Here is a 13,422-nt window from a genome sequence, read left to right on the forward strand (position 1 = left end):
CGAGTTAAAGATAAATTTCCAGCCATAAGCCTGGGTTCCTTCAATTGGTTTAAGCCAGATCCGTAGTATTAGCTTTGCATACTTTTTATGTTCATTATTTCATTATAGTTTGTGCATGCCTTTGGCTAAAATTTCAGCACAGTTTGTCACTCAGAATGACTTTCAGTTGACTGGCCTCATGAAACATTTCATGCCATCACTTGTAATTAGTATAGGAATTATATTCTTGCACATTCTGCGATAGCTGACATGCACTGATGCTTGCAGTCTAAGAAGAAGAGTCTGATTTTTTCCATGCAAATAAAACCTTATGTGCACACTGCACATGAAAGCATGAACATATGTTTTGACAAAAAAGGAATAATCCTTAGTCCTGATATAACAATTGTAAACTGGACTGCTACACTTGTAGTGAACTGAATTTAAACATATATAATGATACAGTCCATATAATTATAGCAAACAATATTTTGCGAAGAGACACACGAGAGTAATTACAAATAAAAGAAAGAAAAACCTCTCTGCTCCTTCCTTATAAATTCTCAGTTCCTTCTTAAAGAATATATAAAGCAGTATGAGATGTAAAACACAGCACCATCAATACAGTCAAAATATCTTTGTATTGCTGCTTAAAACTAGGAACTAATGTTAATGAATAGCACAGTATTGTAATGATTCTTCTTTTAAGTGATTGCACATGTCAATTCCACTGTAGGTGTGTGTGTGTGCTTCGTCCACAGTTGTCTGAGATTTTTCCTTCAGCAGTTCCCGTCGGGGCAGCATGAGCTCCTGGTGCCTCATGCCACTGCTCACAGGTATAAAGGGCTCTGCTGCCCCCAACACTCCCCCTCAGTTCCTTCCTACTACCCGTGACAGTTATTGGAGCTGTGATCTTTGCATTTCAAAAATCTTCCCTCACTTTGTTTATATAGTTCCTGTCATGTTAGTTTGGCTTAGAGTAGTGTTTTTGTATATAATTACCAATTACAATAAGTTTAGTCTAGTTCTTAGTGTAAACTGCTCTCCGGTGCCTTTTTGGGTACTGGGTCCAGTACCGGACTCATGCCACACTCTCCTGGCTTTAAGGGCTGTCACACCTATGGCAAGCCAATACCAGTCAGTGACTCCCACCACAGCTGAAATTCTGGGGGAAGCCCACATAGGTGACAAATGTCACATTTGTAGAGGATTCAGGCCCCGTTCAAAAAAGGACAGGGTGGCCAGGCTCAAATATTTACTCATGGCATCTGTGCTTCGCCCTCCATCAGAACCTTCCTGTTCGGAGCACGTATGAGTTAGTCAAGAGTGCTCCGTCCACTCTAACTAGCCTCATTGGTACCAAAGAAGTCCTCAAAGGACTCGGTACTGGGGCCTTCGAGAACTACAGGCCAGGCACTGGGTGCTGCAAAGGATATTGAGGGGCACTCAAAGAAGAGACCTTCCCCCTGGCACAACTTCCCTGCAAAGAGGATTGCTGACTGCCAAGCCTAGGAAAGGCCCATTGAGACCAATCACAGGACTGGCACAACTCCTAGTACTGACGGGTCAACTCCTGGTACTTTGACAGTACTAGTCTACACCTGAAGTGCTTGAGGCAGCTTGCAAACTACTGAACTTGTTGGTTCTGGTTTCACTTATGGGACAAGATTCCCGTCTGGCACCAGGAGTGGGCAAGTTGGATTCTCCAGTGCCTGTTCTGGTACCAGTCACCATTCAATACTGGTGGCTGCTACAGTTGCAGCGTCTCAGCAGATTCCATCAGAGGAAAGCCTGCAGTGATCTCGCCGTTGCCTCTGTCACCTGATTTGCAACAGGTCTCCCTGATAACACTGGAGTCAGCTCACCCATGGCCAGAGGAAGCAGACTCATTCCCCTTTTTGGATTCTAAGGTCGGATCTTATGCCTCCAGACCAGAGCAACCCCAGCAGGATGTCTACCCACCTTGGTCCAGATCAATGGCCGGCAAACAGCTGGGTCCCAGCACTGTACCAGTCCCCTTCTGGAGCCTTTGTGGCTTTCCTCCACACTCTGCAGCATTCAGTAGACATTGGGACGTGAGAACCAGTATCCATTCCCCCTCTGCCGATATCAGTACTGTGCAAGGGGAATTGATTACTCCAGTTCAAGAATTGGACGAGGGTCCCCCTCAGCAACCACTGGCCTCTTCTTCTTCATCCTTGGATGAGGCAGTACTTGCGGAGTCTACCTCACCCACACGAGATGACTTCAGAGTCCATCAGGACATGCTAAAAAAGGGTGACTATGGCTCTGGATAGCCAGCCAGAGAAGGTGCAAGGAAAGTCACACAGATTGGTGGACATTTTCACCTCTGCTGGATCCTCTAGGGTAGCTCTCCCTATAAATGAGGCCATCCTAGAGCCCACCCTAAGCTTATAGCTGACCCCATCCTCCCTTCCTCTCACCGCTAAAAGTGTGGAAAGGAGATTATATGTCCCTTCCCAAGGTAATGAACATTTTTACTATCACCTGCCTCCAGGTTCCCTCGTATTGTCTGCTGCAAATGAAAAGGATCAGACTTCAACCCCGAAGGGGAAGAAAGCAAGGAAGCTATCCTTTTGTCGGGAAAATTTATTCCACATGAGGGTAACAACTGAGAATCGTGAACTAGCAGGTTCTACTTGGTTGGTATGATTTTAACCTGTGGGAAAGCATCCTGGAGTTAAGGACAAGCTTCCTAATGAGGCCAAGCAGGATTAGTGGCCAGGTCAGCTGCGCAGATGAGCCTGGATGTGGTGGATTCAGTGGCTCATGTTATGGCTTCCGCCATTTCCATGCGGCATTCATCTTGAGTGCAATCGTCATGTTTGCCCCGGAGGTGCAGCAAACCATTCAGGACCTCCCGTTCAAAGGCCTTTCACTCTTCTCTGAGAAGATGGATGAAAGGCTTTGTAGCCTTAAGGACTCAAGAGCGATGCTTAAGTCACTGGGGACTTATACACTGGTGACGAAAAGAAAGCCATTCCACCCACAACAGTCTCAGCGGTTCCTCAAAGCATTCATTTTGACTTGTTGCTCGAGAGTAACCTATAACCTCCCAGGGTACCGTCCCCTATTTTTACCAACCGCCTTTCCCACTTCCTAAGTGCTTTGTCCCACATTGCCATGGATCAGTGGGTTCTAAGCATGGTGGAACTGGGTTATGCCCTCCAGTTTACTTCTGTCCCTCCTTCCTATCCTCCTTCCCTGTCCCTCTTCAGTGACCACTCTCATGAGAATGTCTCTCCTCTTGTGGGCGACATATTGGAAGCTCCCATGCCTTTCCGAGAAAAGGGACTCTATTCCCGATACTTTCTGAAGGCAAAGGAGGGCCTCAAACTAGACCATCCAGATCACCCTCACAGCTTTTTGTGGCGATCCAGACAGAATAAAGGACCACCTGATGTCCATTTGGAGAATCTCCTCCTGGATTATGGGCTGTATTCATCTACACTACTGTTTGGCAGATACAGAACCTCTGTAGAAAGTGGTGGCTCGCTCAAGTAGATCACAGGCAGCTTTTGTGGCCTTTCTGGCCCAGGTGCCCATCCTGGACATTTGTAAAGTGGCAACCTGGTCTTCTGTCCACACTTTTATCTCCTGCTATGCCTTCACTCATCAGTCTAGAGACGATGCCAGATTTGGACAAATGGTCCTACAATCTCTGTTCTAGTAGGCTCTGGATCTGCCTCCAGCTCAAAATGCTTTTGAGTCACCTGCAGCGGAATAGACATGTGCAATCACTCAAAGAAGAAAAAATGGTTACTTGCCTTGCCCTCTCTACCCTCCTTCCCCTCTCTATCAGAGTCTGGGGGGCAGGGGGCAACGGGGCTCTTTATACCTGTGAGCTGTAGTGTGAGGCATGTGGGGGCATTAACGCTACCCTGATGGGAACTACTGAGAGAAGAATCTCTGACAGCTGTGTATGAGGCATGCACACACCTACAGTGAAATGTGTATCACATCTCAAAGAACAACAGTTAAGGAAAGGTGAGTAATCATTTTGCCTAGACTGCACCTACACTAGTAGATGGTGCTATATACTTATCTTAGTGTTAAACTGTTATCTTGTATGTTGTTAGATGTTGACCTGGCCAGGGAGTTAGCAGGGAAATTCAATCCTGTCTGTGTGTTCTGGAGTTGGTACATGCAGTGTCCCAATAAATCCTTTCGTTTCTATAAGCGAGTATTATAACCGGAGTCAGTGGCTTCAAGATGGCAAAAGCACTTTTGCCTGAGCAGAAATTTACGCAGATTAGACTGGAATCTGTGATACTTGGCAGACCTTGAGCTAATGATCTCTGTCAATGACTGGACTAATGAGAAAGCAGCTCAGTACCTAGCAGTGTTTTTGGATGGTGATGTCAAAGCATTTTACCAGCAGCTTCCCAGTGAGGATCTTGAGTCTTACAGACAGTTATGCAAACACTTTTACAACTGCTGTGAGCGGGGATTTGGCCTTTTGAAATTATGGAAGGAATGGCAAATCAGGAGGAGAACTAAATAATGATTGATTATTACATTTATATTTAATATTTATAAGGCATTCTGTTTTCTTTGTTTTTCAGCATATCCAGAATGGGTAGAACATATCAATGACACAGAGAGAGACATAGGCAGTGACCTAGACTGGCCTTGTGTAGCCACAGGCAAGCCAACTCCAGCAATCAGGTGGTTGAAAAATGGAGTATCGGTTGGTATATTTCTATGTATTTTGCTGTATTAATTGTTTATATAGACACTGAAAATGATTTTTAAAGTATGCATTATTAAACAGAAGCCTTGTGAATTATATGATATAAACCTTTGATCATTCAGACTGCCTTAAGGATAAAATATATTTTTATACCCTACTTATATCTCAGTCTGCTCTTCGGTTGTTAAATATATCTTCTCACAACATTTCATATTCAGTTCAGATAACCTGCTTTTTCGTAGCATACATTTGGGATACAGATATCTTTTTTTTTTTTTTTTTTTTTCCTTTATATTGAATAATTTTTTTTTTTTTTTAAAAAAAAAACCCCCCCCCCCCAATTTTTTTTTCCATTTTACCACGTTAAACATGAATGTATCTCAAAAGATACGTGGAAAAGACCGAGCCAATGGAGGGATGTCGGAAATGTTTAAAAATAAGATTGCTGTCCTCATTATATTACATACAACTTTTTCATGTATTTCATATCACAGAATATTGCAAATTTCACGTTTTCAGTGGACGTGAAGTGTAAAATAAAAGCACTGCCAAATAACTTAGACCTAATTTTCTATCAGCTTTCCAATTGTTATCCTTTTTGGAGGAGTATTTTCTGGGTCTTAAATATATATTAATTTTCACTTCAGCACCCTCAACAATAGTTTTAATAGCCATTGGTAGGGCTTCTCATTTTAGGTTTTAACTGATAAACACTGATATAGCACACCCTATAGAAAAAGAAATGAGATTGGTGTTTATTCAGTGAATACCGGAGAAATACTGGAAATGGTTACTTGTACCTAAGGGCTTGTCTACATGGAGCAATAATGTGGATTACAAGGGTGTGATTTCTAAAGTGCACTCAAGTGTGTTGCACATTAATTGGTCTGTGTAGATCCTGCTGGTGCACATTAAAGTTTCCCTAGTGCACTTTCACATAGTGTCATTTGAAACAGTACTAAGTTAAAGTGCACTAAGGAACATTACATTGGGATTAATTGTTATAGTAAATACAAAGAGAAAGCCCTGAAAAATCCTTATTTTTGGACATCTACATAGGTCTCAACACTGCTACTAATATAAACCCCCCAAAATGAAATTAATAAACCCCAAAAAACAGAAACCTTACCATTGTTTATGTTGGACTCACAGTATTGTGTGCTCTGCTGCTGTAGAACAGGCCAAAAAGAAGAGGGTTCACAATACAACTAACACACTGCTGCATTTCCTGAGCTGTGATGACAGTGATACTAGTATACAGACAAAGAAAACAATGGGGCAGAGCTATTTTGGCTGCATGCTTTAGGAAAATATGGTGGAGAGGGGAAAAGGGGAGCAGCGATATCAGTGTCTGCCATATGGAAAAGGATTAAACCAGAAGAAAACAATCCTATTTTCAAGCTTCTATGGTTATTACAAACAAGTGATTTAACAAGCAAAATTACTTGACTGTCCCTTTTAACTGGACGGCCACTGACAAAATCTACATACTGGATTGCAGAAAACATCATGTAGTTCTCAAATAATATGTCACACAATTATACTGTGTGTTAGAATTAAAATATTATTTCCGATAGAAAAGAACAAAAATATTCTCATTTCCATGAGAAATTTTTTTTTTCCAAATCAAACAGGTTTTCTTTTTTATATTAAATATTTCCCTTGGTTGACACAAAGAGAGAATTCCCTTTAGAAAAGCTGATTGAAATATTTTTGATTAATAAAAAACAGTACAGAGAATGCAAAAAAAGTAATATTTCTTTAATTTTCAACTCTCTTAGATACTACAATTGACTCTTATGCTAAGTCTAAAGCTGCTCAGCCTATTTTCCACAAGAACATAGTTTATTAATTTTTTTTAAAATGTTTCTCTACTGTAGTTCACAAAAGGTCTTGCTGTGTTTCTGTTTGGAGTTTTATTTTTCCCAAGCTGTATCAACTACTTCATCATATTTACCATGTTATTGGTTAGTAGAAACAAGACACTCAAAGAGGCCCACACCAATCCGCATTGAAGTCCTTTAGAAGAATCCCAATGTCTTCAATAGGTTGTAGAGCGAGCCTTAACAATGCAAATACTAATATTATTGTAGAACAAGGTACTACAATATACTGTAGATGTTCTCTTGCAATTTGTTGAAGTAAAGCACATTGATGTGGGGCATTGGCTTAGTGGAAGTGCCATGTGCTAAGCATGTGGAAAAACCAGATTTGGTTCCTGGTTCTCCAGCCATCTTAACACTGGATCTGCAGTGCTAGGATTGTTATAGAGGCATCTTACACTGATGTATGCGATTGCTCAGCCATGATCCTTCCAGTGAAGTAGGGAGCCAGCATGGAATCTTTTCATTCAAAATGATGGTGGCTGCAACATATTTCCATGAGGCCTGGAATGTAAAGTAGGGAAAAATAAATGGTCTTCAGTGTTTTAAAGGAATGTGAAAGACTCACCTCAAGCACTAAGTCCAAAATAAGAAAATTAAAGAAGCATGGAAGGATAGAAATCTCAGTGACTGTGCAGTGAATGTGATATTCTTATTGTTCTGGGTTTTTTATAGTTCCGGAGAGGTGAATTAAGAATACAAAGCCTGACTGTCGAGGATGCCGGCATGTATCAGTGTATAGCAGAAAATAAACATGGAATTATATACGCAAATGCTGAGCTGAAGGTTGTGGGTCAGTGAGATATTCTGTTTTTGTTTCAACTTGTAAAACACTTTCAAATCTGAAGAAAATGGTAGTCAGATTTCCATATTTACAAGCACTGATTTTTATGTAAAATACGGAGTCCTGGCACCACATTGCTTATTCTGTAATAATAAATTTAATAATTGTATTGCCCTGTTCTTATTGAATATACCTGAGATGATGTTTTAACACTGGAAATATTTAAAATCTCAAATGGGGGTACTGAGGAACCAAATTTTACCACCTTTAATTTTGTCATTACTTTGTAAGAAATTTCTTCTGGATTTTCACCTCCTAGTGTTGACTTCCCACTGTAGCTGCAAACTTGGATGGGGCTCATATCAAGGGTTTGCAGTGCTTGTGGACCACACAGAGCTGGTTGAGGTGTGGCTTCTGCCCCTGCTCATCTTACCTACTCCATTGGCCACCCCCTGCTTTCTCCAGAACCTGTTCTGCCAATTAACACGCAACTTCTAATTGACTGCTGATGCTCCTCCTACCACCTTTTTGCCCGCCCACAGCCTTTCAGGAGCTGATGCTCTTTACCCCAGTCTAGAGGCTAGACCACTTTTAGAGGTTTCAGCCTGTTACTGCCTCCAAGATAACTCATGCTTTCAATAACTCAAGCCGTAGAAACTCAGATCGTTAAATCCAGGGGTCTCATGTTCAACCACAGTGGATGACCCCTCCATTGATATATTTATATTGCCTGATGCCCTGTCCAGCTTACGTGGCTTTCTCAGGGATTTCCTCAGCCCAGTTGGCTTGTGATCTTCTCATCTCACATCTGCCTCCAGCCCATGTCTGCTTCTCCACCTCCCAGCCTCCCAATTTCTACCTTCTCATCTGCCTACATCTCTCCCACAGTTAGAACTCCCATGGTGCACGACCAGTTCTGCCCTGTTACTTCTCAGCCCACGCAGGCCTTTGGTTCCCCTCCCTTCCTCCAGCTCCTCACCACTCCTGCCACCAGTCTTGAGTTCCTCAGTTCATTGCTCAGGAACGCATCTTCCTTCACTACTCAACCAACACTTCCAGTAAGTCCCCTCATCTCTTTACTAGCTGTCACCCCATTACCAGCCACCCACCACCAGACCCAGATCACCCAGAAACACACATGGATGAATGAGAGGGTTAAATATCTGTTTGCTTATTTTGAGATGACTGTATTGAAAAGATGTGACCTAAACCAATGTTTGATCATTTTGCCTGTACAGCTGCAATTAACAGACTTATTTCCCTGAGCTGTGCACGTTTTTGGTGGCATTATAAACCATGTTGTCGCACAGACAGAGAAGTCAACAAAACAGAGATGTGTTGTCTTATGATCAGTTACAAATAGAGAAAAACTCAACAGGCCAAGGTCTGACCCCAGATATGTCTGAGTGGCTCTTGCTAAAATCATGCTGCAGCTTGTGCACATCTGAGAGCAGAATTTGACTGAGCAAGTGGCCAAATAGAAAACAACAGAAACTGCAAAGCTGAGGAACTGTCTACTGTTTCCTTTAGGACTGTTTAAAAACAACAGAGAACAGAAAACAAATATTAAATTATTTAAAAAATTCTTGTGACCTGTGCGGAAGCTGAATTTTAAAAAGTGCTGTTATCAGACTCTTATGTCTGCTCCAAAGCCCGGTGAAATCAATGGAAGTCTTTCTATTGGTTTCAGTTTGACTGTAGAGCAGACCCATAATACAGCTGGACCAAGCTCAGATGAAATTTGAGAAATGAACAGATAAGAATTTCAGGAGTGACACAATATATAAATGTTGTTAGTGTAGCTAATCTGTCAGACCTTCCACTGTTGCAGAGCCAAATTTCTGCATCTATGCTCACCTGCAAAGTGGAACTTGTGGAGCCCAATTCCTTAGTTCTTCATAGAGTCATTGAGTTTAAGGGCAGAAGGAACAACCAGATCATCTAGGCTGACCTCCTGTATATCACAGGCCATGACATCACTCAGCACCCGCACACTAAACCCAACACTTAAACTAGATCAAAGTGTTACAGCCCACAGAAGACTAGACTGTTATCTGTCACAGGCAGATAAGAGGAGGGACCAAGGTACACCAGTGCCTGAGGTCCCTGCAGTGGCAGGGGAATGATTAAGTGAGATATAACCAGATAATCCTGCTAGTGACCTGCACACACTCGCAGAAGAAAGCAAAAATCCCTCAAAATCTGACCTGGGGGAAATTCCTTCCTGACCCCACATATGTTGATCAGTTAGACTCTGAAGTTGTGAGCATGACCCAGCCAGCCAGGCACCTGAGAGAGAATGCTTGGTGCCCTCAGAGCCCTGGAGCTGCCCATCCAGTGTCCCATCTCCAGCCATGGCCATCCCTGATGCTTTAGAGGAAGGAGGTTAAAAAAAACAAAACAAACCCAGAATTGAGGGAGAGGGAAATCCCTTCCTGACCCCTGCTGATGGCCTGAGTTCTTAGGAACATGTCAGAAACCTGAAGTGAGCCCTACCCTCTATAACAGTTCGCTCACCATTGGGACACCTCATTGTGGCCACATCTGGGGATTATCTTCTGACACCTCCCTTTCCGTGTTTGCTCACACCATATCCCCCCCTCACTATCTAGGATTCACAGTGCTCCTTCTTCATGACAGCCCTCTGGCCATGTCACTGTATGGTCCTCCCCTTTTGAGGTATCAAAGTCCCACTAGATCAGCCATCCACATGCCATTCCAGACAGCCTTCCAGACCAAGGCCACTTTCTCAGTGGCTGATACGGGAACCCGGGCCTTCCCATGAGTCTGGGTTCAAGCCCAGGGACCCTATGTCCAGCAACTACAGTATGCTTGCTCCCAGATCCTGTTGCTATTTCCCTGGTCTACTTCCCTTCTCTATATTCTGACCCCACCCCTGGGTTTAATAGCCAACATTCCCTCCTTCCAGGGAGTAACTGTAGACTACTTCCTCTCTTTGACTTCTTGCTAGACTCTCTAGCCCTAAACAAATCCCCTTCTCAAAGGGAGTGACTGCAGACTGCTTCCCCCTCAGCTTTTTCCTGTTCTCAGCTTCATCCCAGTATACAGGCCCAAACTGCTCCTTCCTAGCTGAACTTCATCTTCCATTAGGTACCCCATCATACAATCTCACTCATAAATTTGTCAGGTTCCCTCTTAAAGCTAATTAGGTTGCTTGCCCTCCACAATTCCTATTGGGAGGCTGTTCCAGAATTTCATCCATTCCCCTAGTCCCTCTGATGGTTAGAAACCTTCTTCTAATTTCCAGCCTGAAATTGTTCGTGACCAGTTTATCTCCATTTGTTTTTATGCCAACATTGCCCTTTAGCTTAAATAGTTCTTCACACTCCCGAGTATTTTTACCCCTAATGTATTTATAGAGAGCAATCATATCCCCTCTCAGCCTTCTTGCTAGACAAAACAAGCCAAGCTCTTCTAGTCTCCTCTCATAAGATAGGTCCCCCATTCCCCGATCATCCTAGTGTCTCTTCTCTGCACAGATTCCAGTTCTGAACCTGTGCCACTTTAAATTAATCTTTCTTGAACATGGGTGACCAGAATTGTACACAGTATTCCAAATGAAGTCTTACCATTGCCTTGTACAAAGGCCTTGATAGTTCTCTAGCTCTACTAGAAATGCCTCACATAATACATCCTAGGATTGCATTTGCCTTTTTCACAGCCACATCACACTGGTGGCTTATAATCATCCTGTTATTGACCCACTATACCCAAGTGTGTCTCCTCCTCTGTCACTTCCAACAGATAAGCCTCAAGTTTGTAGTAAAAATTCTTATTATTAGACCCTAAGTGCATGACCTTGCACTATGTATTATTGAATTTCATCCCATTTCTGTCATGCCAGTATTCAAGGTCATCCAGATCTTCCTGTATAATATTCTGATCCTCCTCTGTGTTGATGATGCCTCCCACCTTTGTATCATCAGCAAATTTTATTAGCCCACTCTTACATTTTGAGGAACTCCACTAGTAACCTCCTTCCAGTTTGATAATTCACTCTTCAGCACAACCTGTTGCCTTCTCCCCTTTTGCCAGTTCCTAGTCTACCTTGTAATCCTTGTACTGATCCAGGTCTTCCCTAATTTAACTGATAATTTCCCATGTGGTACCATGTCAAATGCTTTCCTGAAGTCCAAATATTAAAAAATCAGTTATTTTCTCAAAGAAGGAAATCAAATTAGTCTGGCATGATCTTACCTTTGGTAAACCCATGTTGCATTACATCCCCTTTACCATTTACCCTCATGAATTTAATTATTCTTTCCTTCACAACTTGTTCTAAAGTCTTGCACACTACTGAGGTCAGACTAACAGGTCTGCAATTGCCCGGATCATTCTTATCCCCTTCCTTAATTATAAATATGTATGCTTCAATACACCCAGATTATCTTTAATGTCCTAAAACAAACAGTATTACATACCTTGTCAAAAGATATGACAACAGTGTCCATATGTTGCTTTTTCTCTTCAGCTTCACCTCCTAATTTTGAACTGAACCCAATGAAGAAGAAGTTCTTGGCTGCTAAAGGAGGCCGTGTAATAATTGAATGCAAGCCTAAAGCTGCTCCTAAAGCAAAATTCTCATGGAGCAAAGGAACAGAACTGCTCGTAAATGGGAGCAGGTCAGTATTGGTTCTAGAGAGCATGATCGGTCTTAGAATATTTTTATGATACCTGTATATTCAGCTGAAATAGAAATTTAGTTAGAGTGCAAATTTTACTATAGATTTTTAATGATTAGTGAATTCTTACAACAAAATTGAAGCAAAGAACCATTCTTAATTAAATTCTTTATTTTTATTCTTCATTTTTAATGAAAAATTCAAACCATTAATTCTTATCTTGCATATAAATCTTCCATGTAAACTTGCAGTTCAGCTAGTACATTTATTAAGCAATAGCCATGAGATATTGGGTCTGGGTTTGGCAGGGCAGTGCTTTCATTTTTATTTAACTTTCACTTGTCCCATTTTTATTATGTTCCTGCTTGCTATTCTTCTCCAGTCTTGAAATGCAGAGGCAATTCATGAAGGAGAAAGAAAAGTTACTGACCAGTACTGGTAGCGGCATGTAGGGTATGTGTAGCTACACTCCTCAGTAAAAGCAGGCTGCATCCACACACTGTGGTGTGTAGCTACACAGTGGTGTGAAGCTACATGCCACTGTGAAAGACTCTGGTGGGAGGAGGCAGTTGGGAAAGGCTCTAGTGTTTCCCCACTGCCTCTCCCAGCCAGAGCCTTTCCCCACTAGCGGAGTCTTTCACTGTGGAGAGAAAAAGGTCCGGCAGCTTCCCACAGCTTGAGCCGGAAAGAGATTAAAAAGCGTGGGACTGTTCATCTTAGAAAACAGACAAGTAAGGGAGGATATGATAGAAGTCTAAAATCATAATGGTATGGAGAAAGTAAATTAGGAAGTGTTATTTACCCATTCATATAACACAAGAACTGGGAGATCAATGGCTATTAGATAGTATGGTCAGGGACACAACCCAAAGCTGGGAATGGATGACAGGGGGTGGATCACTCAATAATTTCCCTGTTCTGTTCATTCCGTCTGAAGCATCTGGTACTGGCCACTGTTGGAAGACAAGATACTGAGCTAGATGGACCATTGGTCTGACCCAGTATGGCCATTCTTATGTGCTTATGTACTCTGAGTGTATATCCTCTGCAGATGCACAGTGGCCCTTCCTTCTCCCCACTCTTCAGTACACTCAGGAGCAGTAAATCTGGACTCAGGGCCTCTTATACGCTCAGTTTTTAAAATCAAGTTAACTATAAGTTCCCTATGCTGATTATACTGCCACTATGGTTCAGAGACTTGCACGTATGATGCACAGTTCCTATGCTGTGAAACAGCAGAGGCAATATTGCTGGAGCATGCCAATAATATGTTAATAGTCTCATGGTAATTTACAAAGTTTTCCTGCATTCTTAATTTGATATAGCATACAGATGTATTGACAAATATATATAGGGTTTTATTTTCAGAAATCTTTACTTACTCAAGGTATAATTAAAATTGATTTAATGCTTAATGTA

General features: G+C 42.1%; 1 protein-coding gene across 1 annotated transcript in view; it reads left to right on the plus strand.

Annotated features, from left to right (window-relative positions):
* CNTN1 (contactin 1) overlaps positions 1–13,422 on the plus strand; it is a 296,072-nt gene that overhangs the window by 166,406 nt on the left and 116,244 nt on the right. The window contains exons 9-11 of the mRNA XM_024201075.1: positions 4,566–4,690; positions 7,252–7,369; positions 11,853–12,003. Coding sequence (XP_024056843.1) covers positions 4,566–4,690; positions 7,252–7,369; positions 11,853–12,003 — 394 coding nt within the window. The remainder of the gene's footprint in view (positions 1–4,565; positions 4,691–7,251; positions 7,370–11,852; positions 12,004–13,422) is intronic.

The sequence above is a fragment of the Terrapene carolina genome, unplaced genomic scaffold (genome assembly GCF_002925995.2).
Source record: "Terrapene carolina triunguis isolate 2854851 unplaced genomic scaffold, T_m_triunguis-2.0 Scaffold68, whole genome shotgun sequence".
Classification (NCBI taxonomy): domain Eukaryota; kingdom Metazoa; phylum Chordata; order Testudines; family Emydidae; genus Terrapene; species Terrapene triunguis.